The sequence below is a fragment of the Eschrichtius robustus genome, chromosome 19 (genome assembly GCF_028021215.1).
Source record: "Eschrichtius robustus isolate mEscRob2 chromosome 19, mEscRob2.pri, whole genome shotgun sequence".
In the NCBI taxonomy this organism is placed as follows: domain Eukaryota; kingdom Metazoa; phylum Chordata; class Mammalia; order Artiodactyla; family Eschrichtiidae; genus Eschrichtius; species Eschrichtius robustus.
The window spans coordinates 53,750,390-53,765,312 of NC_090842.1; the positions used below are offsets into that span (position 1 = coordinate 53,750,390).

General features: G+C 54.6%; 3 protein-coding genes across 6 annotated transcripts; 1 reads left to right on the forward strand and 2 right to left on the reverse strand.

Annotated features, from left to right (window-relative positions):
- Positions 1-260: 260 nt before the first annotated feature.
- Positions 261-7,736, reverse strand: NFKBID (NFKB inhibitor delta). 4 transcript variants are annotated; one of them, XM_068528591.1, is made up of 12 exons: positions 7,653-7,736; positions 6,104-6,204; positions 5,847-5,907; positions 5,235-5,452; positions 4,787-4,977; positions 4,600-4,705; positions 4,335-4,481; positions 4,166-4,217; positions 3,924-4,072; positions 2,041-2,157; positions 1,589-1,753; positions 261-856 (listed from the first exon to the last, which is right to left on the reverse strand). In XM_068528591.1, the coding sequence occupies exons 4-12, from the start codon at positions 5,385-5,387 to the stop codon at positions 803-805; spliced, it is 1,134 nt and encodes a 377-aa protein (XP_068384692.1). In that variant the 5' UTR covers positions 5,388-5,452; positions 5,847-5,907; positions 6,104-6,204; positions 7,653-7,736; the 3' UTR covers positions 261-802. The 4 variants fall into 4 exon arrangements, with proteins under 4 accessions (XP_068384692.1, XP_068384689.1, XP_068384691.1 ...); XM_068528588.1 differs by lacking the exon at positions 7,653-7,736 and adding an exon at positions 6,833-6,917; XM_068528590.1 differs by lacking the exons at positions 5,235-5,452; positions 7,653-7,736 and adding an exon at positions 6,846-6,920.
- Positions 7,737-9,094: 1,358 nt separating this feature from the next.
- Positions 9,095-10,450, forward strand: HCST (hematopoietic cell signal transducer). The gene is made up of 4 exons (XM_068528672.1): positions 9,095-9,196; positions 9,581-9,604; positions 10,019-10,150; positions 10,377-10,450. The coding sequence occupies exons 1-4, from the start codon at positions 9,154-9,156 to the stop codon at positions 10,415-10,417; spliced, it is 240 nt and encodes a 79-aa protein (XP_068384773.1). The 5' UTR covers positions 9,095-9,153; the 3' UTR covers positions 10,418-10,450.
- Positions 10,451-10,683: 233 nt separating this feature from the next.
- TYROBP (transmembrane immune signaling adaptor TYROBP) lies at positions 10,684-13,766 on the reverse strand. The gene is made up of 5 exons (XM_068528660.1): positions 13,666-13,766; positions 13,258-13,284; positions 12,963-13,097; positions 12,739-12,785; positions 10,684-10,896 (listed from the first exon to the last, which is right to left on the reverse strand). The coding sequence occupies exons 1-5, from the start codon at positions 13,715-13,717 to the stop codon at positions 10,837-10,839; spliced, it is 321 nt and encodes a 106-aa protein (XP_068384761.1). The 5' UTR covers positions 13,718-13,766; the 3' UTR covers positions 10,684-10,836.
- Positions 13,767-14,923: the final 1,157 nt, after the last annotated feature.

Genomic DNA, 14,923 nt, shown 5'->3' on the forward strand with positions numbered 1-14,923 from the left:
CCACACTCATACCCAGGGCAAAGCGGGCACCAGTGGTCTGAGAATGCCCACAGGCAGAGTCACGTGCTGGCCCTGGCAGTGAGACCACCAGGTGTTGACAGGGTGAGGGGGACAGGATATGGACTTGGCACCCGCAGTGTCTGCTACAACCCCCCACCCAGACACATTCACCCAAACACGGCTCCTCAGCCGCTTCCCTGCACCAATGATTAGAGATTAGACAGTAACGGTTCTAGTCCAAACTGAGTTTAATCAAGAGTTTCAGATAGGGGAGGGATTCACTAGAAATACTGAGGTCTGGGTCAGGGGCCTGGTTGTGTTCTGACTTAAAGCAGTAGGACCCAGGGGACTCTAATCGAGAGTCCTTCCTATGTCTCAGGGTTAAGGACCTGGAGGGGGTGGATCCTGGGGAGGTCAGGGGTCATCTTAGGAGCTCTACTAGGATGGTACCGGAAGCTGTTTTGGCGTACCCCAAGTACCATATGGGGAGTTACATCTGGACCCCAAAAGATCCTGGTGGGGAAAGGGTTGGGGGTCCAGTGTGTTTCACAGAAACAATCAAGGGGCCTCGATTTCACAGAAATCATCAAGGGGGCTCCTTGTGGGTGGGGGAAGGGTATCATACCACCCCAAATATTGGGGACTGTTTACCCGCCAACAGCCATTTTGGGGTTTTAATGTAAGACCCCGATGGCAGGACATTATGCACATACATTATCACGGATTTGCAACATTAGCATACGCTGGCTGTCCCACAGGACGGTGGGGACTGGAAAATCAGTCCAGGTTCTGGGTCTGAGTCCTAAGAGGACAGGCCTGGGGGTGCCACACGGCTCCTCTTCAGTAGCTGCCGGAGCTGTGGACAAGACAAGAGGGGGGAGAAACTTGAGAGGTTGCAAGGAGAAGTGGGGCAGGCACACCCTGTGAAGTTGGGGGTGAGAGAGAAGTGAGTAGGGTTAGTTGGGTTTGAAGGTCAGAGGTTCTGAGTCAAGATGCGGGGCTGGGGGTGAAGGCTCGTTCATACAATGAATTAAGGCTCCTGAGCAAAGGTGTTGCTGGCCGGGGGTTCCCACCTTGGGACTGGCATTGAGGACTGGGAGTCAAAGGGGAGAAGCAAGGGGCCAGAGTCACATTTGGGGGTCAGAAGTCCCACTCTGAGGTCAGGACTAGAAGTCAGGGGGCTGGAGGTCATACTTGGGGATCAAAGGTCACACCTTGAGGTCAGGATTCAGGGTTGAAAGTAGAGGTCACACTCTGAGGTCAGGGTGGAAACAGAGGTCAGGAGGAGTCACCATTATCAGGCAAGGGAGCCAACACTGAGGTCCAGGGTCATTTTTTTTTTTTTTCGGCCGTGCCACACGGCATGTGAGATCTTAAGTTCCCCAACCAGGGATGGAACCCATGCCCCTCGCAGTGGAAGCGTGGAGTCTTAACCGCTGGACCGCCAGGGAAGTCCCTCAAGGTCACATTTTGAAGTCAGAGTTGGATAAGGGTCAAGGTCACCTTCTGAGATTACAAGTCACCCTCTACAGTCAGGAATGATGGGGTCGGGGGTGCACCCTGCAGTCGGGGTGGGCTCAGAGCTCACCCCCTCGGGGCCCGGCCCGGGCCGTAGCAGGTGGACAGGCTGCTCATTCTCCAGGTTGCGCAACGTTGGATCCGCCCCAGCTGCCAGCAGGCGCCGCACAATGGCCTCCTGGGCCGGCCCAGGGGGCAGGGCGGCCGCCATGTGGAGGGCTGTGTTCCCGTGGGCCTGGGGACGGTGAGGGGGGCCTGATGAAGACGCAGGCTCAGCTGGCCTGGGCCCTCGACGGCGCGCTTCATATTCCGTCACACCCAGGTCCCACATGTCCCTCCTCACATCCCCCAGAAGCCCCCTCCAGGGCCACATTCCACACACCCCTCTAGGCCTGACACATGCCCCGTCCACGTCCCACACAGCGGCCCCTCCACAGCCACAGCCCACGGGACTCCCAACATCCCACTGCCTGCTCTCTGCCGCGTCTCACCCAATCTGCACATTCCAGCCTAGGCCCCTACCTTCATGTTGACAAAGGCCCGCAGGTCTCCCCGTGGCAGCGCCAGCAGCAGCTGAACCAGGGTCGGGTTGGCAGCCTGCACAGCCAAGTGCAGAACTGTTTTGTTACTCTTGATCTCCTGTGAGGAGGGGAACGGCAGAGGTCAGGCCAGTCCTCACACCCAAGCCTCCACCCATGGAACCCAAGAGCCTTTAGACACCCTGTCTCTCTTTTTCAAGCACCCAGGAGTGCCTTATACAGTTGTATGTGCTGTGCACTCTACAGGAATACCAGATTTAAGGGGGTGCCATTCAGATCATACACATCACCGAACGGTACATTTATTAAGACAATTTTCCAGCCCAAGTATCTTTCAGAAAAAGATTTCTTTTCTATTCCTCCAAAGGAGCTCTCCGGACTAGCAGCCACCCTGGCCAGCCCACATTCTATTAAACACAGTAAAATGCGCCCACATCCCACATGGACTGTATTTTATCTATAAGGATGGGAACTGAGCAGCCTTCATCAGTGGACTACCTAAGCCTGTATCTACTTCCATACCGAACTGTTCTCTTCATATTTGGAAGCAAATAAAGACATTTTCCACAATGAAACTTTACTATGTGCCTTTAAAGAATTTGTAATGATAATAAACATTAAAAATTTTGTGTTTAGACATAGAAAATAAACTTACGGTTACCAAAGGGGAAAGGGGATGGGGGAGGATAAATTAGGAGTTTGGGATTAGCAGATACAAACTACTACATGTAAAACAGATAAACAACAAGGTCTTACTGTATAGCACAGGGAACTAGATTCAATATCCTGTAATAATCCATAACAGAAAAGAATATGAAAAAGAATATGTGTATATGTGTACAACTGAATCACTCTGCTGTACACCAGAAACTAACACAACACTGTAAATCAACTATACTTCAATTTTTTAAAAAATTGTGGGTTTATATAGGGCAAAACAACCTAGCTGGCTCATCAAAAAAAATTATGAAGAGAAAACTCTAAAGGAGGGGAAGCTCTAAATTAAGAGCTTAAAAGGACATATCACTGCAATGTGTGGGCTTTATTTGGATCCTAGTTTTTTTTTTCATTTTCTTTTTTAAATGAAAAAAATAAATGTATGTCACTTTAGAGTCAAATAAAAATTTGAACACAGGATATTTGATATTATGAGACTGTTAATTTTTTTTAAGGTGGAATAAAGGTACTGAGGTTAACAAGAGTTCTTGTCTTCTAAAGACAAATATTTATGGGTAAAACTGTAAGCTGGGATTTGCTTAAAAATAATACAGGAGAAGTGGATGGGAAAGGACTGGCTATGAGTTGCTGGTTATTTATGTTGGGTACATGGAGTTCATTATACTATTTTCTGTACTTTACCTATGTTCAAAGTTCTTAAACTAAAATTTAAAAATCCAAAACAATGAGTAGATGTTTAATTCTCTCAGCCAGCCTTTGAAGGAGCTACTGTCAGGAAGGAGGAGACTATATGTATTCACAGCTGGATTCTGGGGTCAGGCCACCTGGGCTCAAATCCCCTCTCTGACACTCACAAGGTATAAGATTTTTGAGTCTTTGAGCCTCAGTTTCCTTATTAGTGAAAGACAGAAAGTAATAATAGTATACACATCAAAGTGTGTTTGTGAGGATTCAATTAGCTAATCCATGAAACTTAGTGTTTGATGAATAGTAAGTGCTTGGTAAATATAAGTTAAGATCAGTAGTATTATTCCCAGTTGACAACTGGGACACAGAGAAGTGAAGTCACATGTTCAAGGTCACACAGCTGGGAAGAGACAAGTCAGCATTTGTTTCGAGCCCCTGGATATCCAGGCGCCCCCATCCCACGTGCCCTCCTGGAGGCCAGCTGCCCACTGCCCAGCTCACCTGGCTGGTATGATCAGCACCCATGTGCAGCAACATCTTGACGCAAGCCAGCCTGTCTTGGGCCTGGGTACTCAGTACTGGGGGATATAGGTCGGGTGGGTGCATAGCAACGTTGAGGGCCAGGATGGCTGTGTGGAGAGGGGTGAGGCCTGCAGAGTAGAGACAGTGAGGACTCTACATCTGGAGCACCGACCCCACCCAGCCCCACCAGCTCCACCTACCCTGCCCACCACCCAACTTACCCTCGAAGTCTCTGGCTTCGATGTCAACTCGAACCCCTGAGTTAATCACAGCCTGGGAGGAGGAGGAGGTAGAGAGCTGGATTAGGGTCTCCCCAGGCCTCCTAGCCCTGAAAGGCAGGATCTAGGCAATCAGTCCATCCCATTCATCCCACCTGCCAGGTGAGCATACCGAGAGCACTCTTGGGAGCCCATATGTAGCGGCCACGTGTAAGACAGAACGCCCTTGATGGTCAGTGGTGTTGGGTTCCGCTCCCAGGTTCAGTAGATCCTCCACAATCAGGGGCTGGTTGGCAGCAGCAGCCACCAGAAGAGGGGTCTGCAGGAGTCAGGAAAGGTCAGTCTGGGCCCCCAGTCCCCTCCCCTCTGAAAACCAGGAATCCAGGCCTCCAGACCCTCTGCCCTCAGACCCAGGAGTCCAGGCCCTCAGTCCTCACCTTGCCCTTATGCTCACGAATGTCCAGATGTCTGTACGCTTGGAGCATCTCAGCTGCGGCGTACGCGGCCCAGCGCAACCCTCGAGCCGCAAACAGGTGCAGGAGCCTGAGGATAGGTGGAAGGCAGCAATGAGCACAGCACCCCAGCTGAACAGGGGAGCCTGCAGATTCCATCCCCTGTACTCACGTGTCTCCCTCCTCATCCTGGGCCAGCAGCTTTTGTGGCCCCAAAGCCAGCATGTGAGCACGGGCAGTGTCCAGGGATGGTCCGTTGACCACAGGAGGCAACTGTGGGGGTCCTGAAGGGAGTCCAGAACCTCTCCAGGATCCTGCCTGTGGCAGGGAAGGTTCTGCATAGGGCCGAGTATCCAGGGGGTCCTGAAGGGTACAGGTGATGGGGAGAGCCAGTCAGCTGAGAATTCCCTCTTTCTACCACACACACATACACGTACAGAGCGCCAGGCAGAGTGGCTGGGCGTCCCATCTGCGCCAAGTGACCTTGGACCTTTGGGCCTCAGTTTTGCGCATCTGAGGAATGGGATCCTAACCCAGCCCCAGACATCTCAGAATGCTGCATAAGGGCAACTGGAAATCTTAGGAGCCCTTCAGCACCCAGTTCCCATTCTGTATCTCACCTCCATCCCCAGGGGAAATGAACACGGCCGCCCTGGGTCCGAGTGTGAGTAGAAGTCAGGAGTCAGGAAACCTTCAGCAGCAGAAGCAGGGTAAGAGTAGGGCCTGTCCGTGTAGGCAGCATGCGTGTTGGGGTCCCAGTCTGGAAAGCCCATGGGGGGTGCCAGGCTGCCAAGTCCAGAACCCACAGTCTCCTGGTGTGCTGGGAAGTGAGTATGGCCTGCATGTGAGAGGAGGAGCAGGGGCAGGCCTGGTTACCAGAGTTAGGGGAAGTCACAGCCCAGACAGGACCTGTGTGAGGGCCTGGAGTCCCCAAGGTACTGAAAGCTAGTACTTCTGGGGCACCAAGGGGCTGGAAGCTTGGACTTTTGGGACCTAAATGCCTGGGACACTGAGGGGTTGAGGGCCCAGATTCCAGGCTGGGAGCCTGGGCCCCTGAAGGACTATGTGCACAGACTACTGGGCTCCAGAGAATCTGGCTCTACTCTGCAGGTCTCAGCAAGAATGAGGGCCTAACTCCTAAGTTCCTGAAAGTTCTAAGAGTTGGGATGTTTGAGTCCCTGAGGGAAGCTGGGGCTAGGAGCTGAGGGAACCAAGTGAGTTTCCAGACTTACCAGCTTCACCCTCATTCACAGATGGGGTCAGGGGCTGGGCCAGGGGAGCCAGGAACTGTCCCTGTAGAGGCATAAGCAAAAAGAAACAAGGGTGAATTTATCTGGCAGATTCCTCAGCATCCATTCCCCACCTACAGGGCGTCTAAGTCAGGACTACGTCTCTCATCAGCCCCGAGGGCCCAGCAAGGCAGCAAGTCCTTGCCCAACAGGACATGGCCTCATGGGAGTTGTAGTTTACAGCGCTTCATGGGCCTCACCGGTAGCCCACCAGCGTCAGGCTGCTGCTGGCGGCGCCTTTGTTCTTCTAGGAGCTTCTTCACCGTCTGTGATGGGCAGTGGCTGCGCTCATTCCGGCTCACTGCGGGGTGAGGAGGGAGGGAAGTTATCAGGGGTCCTTAAGTCACCCAAGTGCGCCGGGGAGTGAATCTGAGCGCCCTCTTCGCCCTCCCGCGCGGAAAAACTGGCACACCGATGCCGCCTGAGAACTCCAAAGCCAATCTAAGATTTCGGGTGCGGCGCCGCCTCCGCGGTTTCCTTCCTTTTGCTCCGCACTTCCCCCTCTGACCCAACTTTCCACCAGCGTCGTGGAAACTGAGGAAGGAGGTGGAGGGCGCCCTCTGCAGCCCCCCTCCCTCTGCCTGCCACTTCCGTGAAAAATCCCACCTCACCCCACCCCCAGATCTCCCAGTCCTGAGGGATTCGGGGCGTCGCCGGGCATCACTCCCCAGAGACGCACATCCAGGTTCCCAATCTCTCTCTGCCCTAGAAGCTGCCCTGATACTTCTTCCTCGGGATACCAGGCATCCGAGTCCCCAGCCCCTCTGTCTGAGGAACCACGAAGTCAGTAGCCCCCTAGCTCATTAGGAATCCAAAGGTTCAGACCTCGCCCCCCTCTTCAGACCCAGAAGTCCAAGCCCCACCTCACGGGAGTCTGGGAGACTCGCATCCCCTTCCCCAGGACCCAGGAGTCCGGGCCCTCAACCTACTCCCCCCTAGGACCTGGGAATCCCAGTTTCCAGACTCCTTGTTCGCACGACGCAAGAAGGCCGGGCCCTCAGCCCTCACCCTTCCGAGCCCTCACCCTTCCGAGCCCCGCTCGAGCATAGGAAGGGTTAAGCGCCGGAGGGCGGACTCGGAAACAGCCTAGACGCGACGCGCTGACGTCACGGCGCTCACGCAAGGGAATCTTCCACCTCCTTCTTCCTCTAGGCCCGGCGGCCCAGGTGCCCCGCTCCGAGACGCGATGCGTGGCCAAGCGTGGCGCTCGTGGAATCCCCGCACAAGGGAAATTCCTGCTCAGCCCGGGGACCCGGGCCGGGTGGCGACTCGGGAAATCCCAGGGTGGGGCAGGGTCACGGCCAGAGTGCATCCCTGCGGCCAAGCCCCGGACCTTGCCCACCCAGACCTTGGCTGATTTCAAACAACGCCCCCAAAAACTCGATCCAGCCTCTTTTTCTACAGCATGGAGTCCGGGTCGCCAGCCCCCTCCTCGCAGGACCCAGGCAGGAGTCGGGGCTCCCAGCGCTTTCACCCCCCCGGGACCTAGGGTTCAGGATCAACAGTCCTTTACCCCACCCCACCACCCCACCCCGGGACTCAAGAGTCCAGAATCCCAGCCGCTCCGGCATCACGACCCAGGAGTCTGGACCCTCCGCCCCCTCCAAACACCGGGTACCCTCACTCTCAGCTTGATGCTTCACCGCTCACTCTTGATGCTCTAGCTCCGTCCCTCAGAGCCTCAAGAGTCCGTCCCCCAGCCCCGCTCTTAGGGGCCGAGCGTGCCTCACCTCCCCGCCCCTCCATTACCTCGGGGATTCCGTGGTGCGGATTGCGGGGCCCCAGGCCCCCGGCCTCGGCGCTGCGCCAGCCTCGCTGTTTCCCCGCGGAGCCGCCGCCGGGTCCCCGATCTTGCGTCGGGTCCCCCCGCGACTTTTTAAACTGAAGTTCTGGCACCGCCCAGTCGTGGGACGGGCCCCGCCCACAAGCCCGGGAGTCCCCGGGTTGCGCTCGAGCAAACTTGGGGTCTAAATGGGCGGGGCTGACTTTAAGAGCCCGACTCCTAAGTCTCCCCGGAAACAGGGATTGGGAACCCCGTCTTTGGTCTGAGGGAGAAGGGGCCTGGGGTAGCGGACCCCTGAAAGAGGAGGGAACTGGGGACCTGGACTTTTGTCCAAGGGGGTGTTGGAGGCCTTGACTCCCAGGCCCTGCGCTGGCGAGGGGCGGGGGGACGCTGCCAGTATTATTGGGTCCTGAGAGAGAAGGGGGCTGGGGTTCTGAACTCCCTGGTCTCGAGGGAAGAAAGGTCTGTAGGTAAGAGTGATATAGGTGGACTCAAATTTCCCCCTTCCACACATCACCTTTTTCAGAGGCCAGTTCTCATTTATTCATTCATAATTAAAAATAATTACTGCAAGGGAGGTACTTTGCTGGGTGCTGTGGTATAGCTGTGAACTAAGCAGGCAGGAATTCCCAACCCTCAAGCCAACTGACATTCCAGTGGGAGGCTCATTCTCAGTTCCCATCTTGGTGACCATGGAAATCATATTTCTCCGCTGCCCTCAAGACTCTATGCTCTCCTGGTTCTCCTCCCTCACTTGCTGCTCCTTCCGTTTTACTGGCTGTTTCCTCCTCTTCACCCATTCTTGGTGTTGGGAGGAGGTGGTGTTCCTCCTCTGTCTGTACTCACTTCCTTGATGATCTCATCCAGTCTCATGGCTTTAAATACCATCCATAAGCCAGCAATCCCCAAATTTACATCTCCAGACCAGACTTATCCCCTGAACTCAAAGAGGCAGCTGTGGTCATTCAGCTTCTCCACAGCGAGATCTATTAGGCATTTCCAACCCAGTTTGCCCAAACCTTGGCACTTTCCCCCCTAAGCCTGCTTCCCCTCCTTCTCCATCGTGTCAAAGGATGCTTCATCTCCTCCGTTGCTTAGGCCAGAAGCTTTGGTCATCCTGGACCCCTCTCTCTCATACACATATCCACTCCATCAGCAAGTTTTGTTGGCTCTACCTTCAAAATCTTTCCAGGATCTCCCCAGCGCCCACACCCTGGTCTACCTGTCACGTCCCACCTGGACGATCACAGCAGCCTCCCTGATCTCTCTGACCCTCCCCCTAGTTTGTCCCTAAAGGCTGTCAGAGAGATCCATCACCTCTCCCCCTCCCACACACACACAGGAAGCAGGTAGCCTTGCCACCGGCAGAGTGACATCCGCTATTGCTGCCTCTCTACTCCCCATTGTTCCTCAGGACTTCTCTGGACCAAAGCCCTTTGACAGACCTCTTCCAGCCCCCAGCCCACCATGGTTCCTCCAGGCAACATTCTGTTCCTGCTTTTGCTCCCAGGTGAAGCCAGTGGTTATGGGGGGTGTTAGGCAGAGTTTTGTGAAAGGAGTGGCTTGGGGTGGCATCTGAAGGGAGGGGTGCTGAGGATGGGTCCTTCTCCCAGTGCCCTTTCCCTTCCAGAGAGAAACTTCTGGGCCTGGTTCTTTGGGGAGGGAAGCTGAGTTTGGATGGCTGCTGTTCGTCCCCTTCTCACCGCTGGGTCTCTGCCTCTACTTCTGATTTCCTGTCTCCCTCTGTGTCTCTGGGTGCTTCCCTCCCATTTGGCCCCTCTTTCTCATTTGATCTCTCCAGAGTGGAGGCTACTTCTCAGGACATCACCTTTCCCTGCACCCTGTTTTGAGAACCACCTCTCCCTACTGATCTACCTTCCCTCTCTTTCCACAGTGGCTGCAGCTCAGATGACCCCAGGTGAGAAATCAACACCCTGTCCCCTTTGCAGCACCACTTCAGGTCCTGCTTCCATCCCTGAAGTGTGGCCTGTGGGTCCTGGATCTCACCTCGCATCCCCGAATCAGAGCCCCCAGAGGATCTGCAGCCCTTTCTAGGTCCCCATCTCACTGTCCTCATCACCAAACTGAAGGCCCAGGGACTCGGCCACCCCCCAGCCTGTCTTCAGGAGTACTTACTATGCCCAAAGCACAGTCCTGGGAGCCCTGGGACAACCCCCAGCCTCTCCCTGGATCTCCCTCTCCCCTCTCATTCCCCAGGGAATCTGGGACACCCACCTTCAAAGGGACTTCCTCTGACCCATATGCCCAAAGCCCAGGCCCAAGTGTCTGGAACCCCCCTCAGCTGCCTTCTGTCTTGGCTCCCACCCTTCAGGTTCCTGTTCCGGATGTGGGCCCCTCTCCCTGCCACTCCTGGCGGGTCTCGTGGCCGCAGATGCGGTTGTGTCACAGCTAATTGTGGTGGTGGTGTTTGTGTGTGTGCGCCCACGCAGCAGGCCCACCCAAGGTGAGGGCAGGGACCGAGCTGGGCCTGAAGAGGCATGGTGTCCCTAGGGAGGGGGTCCCCAGGGCGGGCACCCCCGGGCAAGCCCTCGAGGTTCTGGGGAAACCCTGGGGGCGGTGCTTGGGGGGAACTCCTGAGGAAACCCCTGAGGCAGGGGGTCCCCAAGGAAGTGGAGATGTGGGTGGAAGGTGGGTGGTCAGGCCTCGTGCTTTCTCTTCCCCACACTCAGAAGATGGCAAAATCTACATCAACATGCCTGGCAGGGGGTGACTCCCCAGTAACTGTGACATATGACTTCTGACCCTGTCATCCTGGATTGTGTGTGGCGGCACAGGAAATCCAACCCTCTTTTGGGCTGGAATAAAGCAATTGAAATACTTCTTGTTCTAATTCTTTCTCAGACAACCCAGGTTCCCCAAAGGCTCCCTCTCATTTAGCTGTTTCTGGGTCCTTGATCCCCCTAGAACCCCGCATATCCCCATCCCGCCAGCCCAGGGATTGGGAATAACTCAACATTGTTTGTGTGCTCCATGTTTATTTGGGGGCAGTAGTGGGGAGAGGTTGACGTCTCATTGTGGACACTCTGTGGATCTGTATCTTGGTGGGAGTAGGAATAGAGTGCTGAGCAGGCATCAGGAATGATTGGATCCAGGCATCAGGTTGTTGACTGCCCTGGTTTGGGCTCATTTTTAATATGGCCTCTGTGTGTTGAGGTTGCTGTAGACATCTGTCCTCTGGCCTTGGAGCTCCTAAAGGGATGGACAGGGTGTGGACCATCAGTGAAGGGGGTCCACCGAATAAACTGAAAATAAAATCTAGCCTTCTCCCAGTGGCCTGCAAGGCCCCTGGCAGCTTCTTCAACCTTGTAGCCATGATAGAGATCTGGATTTTATTCAAGTGCCTTCAATGTTCCCCTTTCTCCTCTGCCTCATTGTTATGCCCCAGCCGAGGGGCCGTTGTGTGTGCTGTTCACTCTGCCTGAAACACTGGTCCCCTAGATATTCCCATGGATAGTTCCTTCTCACCCTTCAAGTCTCAGCTCATGTCACTTTCTCAGAGAGGCATTTCTTGATTTCCCCATCTATAGTTTCTTCCCCACACACGCAAGTCACTGGCACATCAACCTACTTTATTTCCTTCATGTTGCCTCCCCAAATGATCTTATTTGTTAATCTGCTTCAAGTCTGTCTCCCCAGGACTTCCCTGGTGCCGCATTGGTTAGGAATCCGCCTGCCAATACAGGGGACACGGGTTCGAGCCCTGGTCCGGGAAGATACCACATGCCGCGGAGCAAATAAGCCCGTGTACCACAACTACTGAGCCTGCACTCTAGAGCCCATGAGCCACAACTACTGAGCCTGCGCTCTAGAGCTCGCGAGCCACAACTACTGAGCCCACGTGCCACAACTACTGAAGCCCGCACGCCTAGAGCCTGTGCTCTGCAACAAGAGAAGCCACCGCAATGAGAAGCCCGCGCACCACAACAAAGAGTAGCCCCCGCTCGCCGCAACTAGAGAAAGCCCACAAGCAGCAACAAAGACCCAACGCAGCCAAAGATAAAAATTAATTAATTAATTAATTAATTTTTTAAAAAAAAGTCTGTCTCCCCAACTAGGATGTAAGCTCTGCTGCTGTGTCTCCAGCATCTAGCATATATAGACCCTCAACAAATTCCACCAAAGGAATGAACAAACTGGGGCTTTGCCCTAAAATTTCACTGCATCCCACCTCCCCCAGTAACTGGAAAACCCCTTCAGTCTTCTGGACCTCACAGAGCCAAACTTGAGATTCTTATACTTTACAAAGAGACTTTTTATCCACAAGTGAGGCAAAGCAAAGTTGGTTGCAGACAAGTAAAACAGATTTCACAGAGCGGGGTTCACAATGGGGATGGGGTGGGGTTCTATGGCCCCAAGATGCAGGCCTCAGATAGAATCCCTGAAATCATATACAAATGCCCGGTCTGGAGTTCATCTTTCTGGAGAGGGTCTGTTTGGCTTCCATTAGATTCTCAGAGGAGCTCATGACCCCCTAAAGGGTTAAGAATGGCATTGACAGGAGGTGGGAGATGGAAAGATGACATTTGCATCGTGGTTCTTAAGAAGGGTTTCAAGGATACTTGCACTGCCTCTAGATTATATGCACAATTTTGTATTTTTTTATGTGGATTTTTCTGAAGAGTCTCTGGCTTTCGTCAGTTTCTCAAAGGCTGCAGGGTCCCTCCCCCACAAATTCAGAGCTCCTCTCTTTAGAGTTACCAAAGTAGGGTTGAATTATATCCTCTGCCCTTATGAGGACTTCTCTGAGAAATCAGCCTGTCCTGGGCTGGGCTTTTCCGGAACAATTCAGAGCCTGCCTTCTGGCTGAGACAAACCATCCCTGTATTTCCCCTCCACGCATTTTAAGCTGAGCATAAGGTTGTGATTGATCACTGAAAGCAGTTTTGGATGCTATGTCTTCAAGTGTCTGAGGAGCTGCTGAGAAAGTGGGCTTTAGGGTCTAGGTTCTGCAGGGGCTGGGGGAGGGGTATTTGGGACAAGACACCCTCAGGGCAGGAGTGAGGTGTGAGAAAGAAAAGCTGGTTTCCTCACCTGATAAGGCGACTCTGTCTCAGTGATGTGCTGTTTCCGGGTCACTGCTTGGGGGTGGGGAACAGCAGAGTTCAGAGACAGACGGGGTGAGAATTGGGACCATTTTGTTGCAAAAGCCGCCCCTCCATCACCTCCTTTTGGGTGGATGTGACTGGGGAGCTTACCCCTCCCTTCCAGGCAAGTCCTCAGAGGGTCCCAGGCCATCCCCGGCCAGCTCCACTCACCCTCCGTGGGTCCTCGTCCCCGAGGGACCAGCCGACCCAGGGAGTACACGGCCAGGGCGATGAAGAGGGTCAGCGCCAGGTCCCCCAGCACAATCCCCGCCAGCACGCCGGGGCTCACCGAGGGGCAGTTGCAGTCTGGGAATGTAAGTGGCACAGGAGTCAGAGGAGACCAGTGGGAGTTGGGAATTGGGAGGTGGCGTCAGTCATCAGTGGGTGGTGTGGAGAGACTGGGGAAGGGACAGAGGTGGGGTGGTCTTTGGGAGGTAGGGAGGGGGATCGCAAGGTCTAGGCCTACCTGTATGGGCCTGAACGAGGCTGAGACCTGAGGAGAGAAAAAGGAGGTAAACTGAGACACGTGACTATGACTGGGGGTTGGGCAGAGAAGCTGGGTAGGGTGGGTCCTGGCAGGCAGCAGGCGCGGGTGGAGAGCCACATCTGGTGGGACCTGCAGGCCGGCATCAAGGCCACCGGACTGTGTTACTTCTACATCGACTTGTCCTGTTGCAACACCCTCAGAATCCCCTCCTTCTGCTTCTCCCAGAGGCCAGATCTTGGGGGGCGCAGGCTCTGGGAGAGACCCATAGGGTTTGGGGCGCCAGGGATCTGCTCCGGTACCAACCCCCACCCTTTGGTTCTCTCTTTCCGCCCTGTTCCCTGCCCTGCCCAGAGCTGAACCCAGGAGCTGCCAAAGCCCCCAACTCACCACCCACAGTCAGGAGAGACAGGAGCCTGTTGGAGGGTCCAAGGCCCCCCATGATGCAGGCGACGCTGCTGGACACCACAGTCCAAGGCGGGTGGGATGTGGCGTAGTGTCCAACCAAGTAAAGGAGGAAGTCTGAGGTGGGTGGTGGCAGGAGGGAGGAGGGGACGATGGGGGAGGAGGAACGGAGACGGATACCACCAAGGATTCAGGCCCAGACACCCCAGGGGCCATGCTGCAGCCCCCAATGGCTGGAACGAAGGGCAAAAGGTACGTGTGTCAAGTCGACCTCCATCCCTAGGCAGGGGTCAGACATCATTATAACAGGAGGGTCTGTGGCTGACTGTGATTGAAGCTATCTCTGCCTCTTCCTGGCTGGACAACCTTGAACAAGTCACTCAACCTCTCTGGGCCTCAGTTTCCTCATCTGTAAAATGAGGAGTAAAATAGTACCTACTTTATACTATTGTTGTGGGGAATCAAATGAATTAATATTTCTAGAACAGGGTCTGACCCTTGTCAGCGTTTTATAAGAACCAGTTATAATTACTTGACAATCAGAACCATGTGATGTTCATAGGATATTAAAAGAGAACCATCAGGATACGGGTACTAACGACGTGCAGGCACCCCGTCCCAAGTGTCCATGCATTTAACCCCCAAGAACACTCTTCTGAGGTAGATGCTCTGATCCCCATTTTACAGAAAGATAAAGACACTTGCCCAAGGTGACACAGAACATAAAGGCAGAAATGGAACCCAGGACCCAAAGACAGATATTTGACCCTAAGAGAGAAAGAAAAAAGAACCAAGATGGAGGATAGGGAAGGAGAAAGTAGCGGGAAGGCAGAGAAAGAGGGAGACGAATAGGCAGTGACACAGATGCACACGGCACAGACGCAGGACTGGGGCTTTGGGGTGAGGCAGGTGGGGGAAACGTGGTAACACTGGGCCAGGTTAGGCTGCTCCCACCAAATGAGGAAGTGGCTGGAAGCGAGCACTGACCGAGGCCACCCAGGAGGTGACAAGGACTTCTAGCCCCGGCAGGACATGAGCCGGGGCTGGGGAAGGAGGAACCTGAGGTTAGGGCGCCGGGGGGGATGGGCCAGCAGCAGGAAGCCCCCCTCCCCTGTGCAGGCGGCACACCCACAGCTCCCCGGGGGGCCGGGCTCAGGAGAAAAAAGGGGAAACTGGATGCTGGTCATGGGACAGACGCTGAGTGGCCCGTTGCGGGGGCGTAGTATTTGGAGTCTGGAAGAGG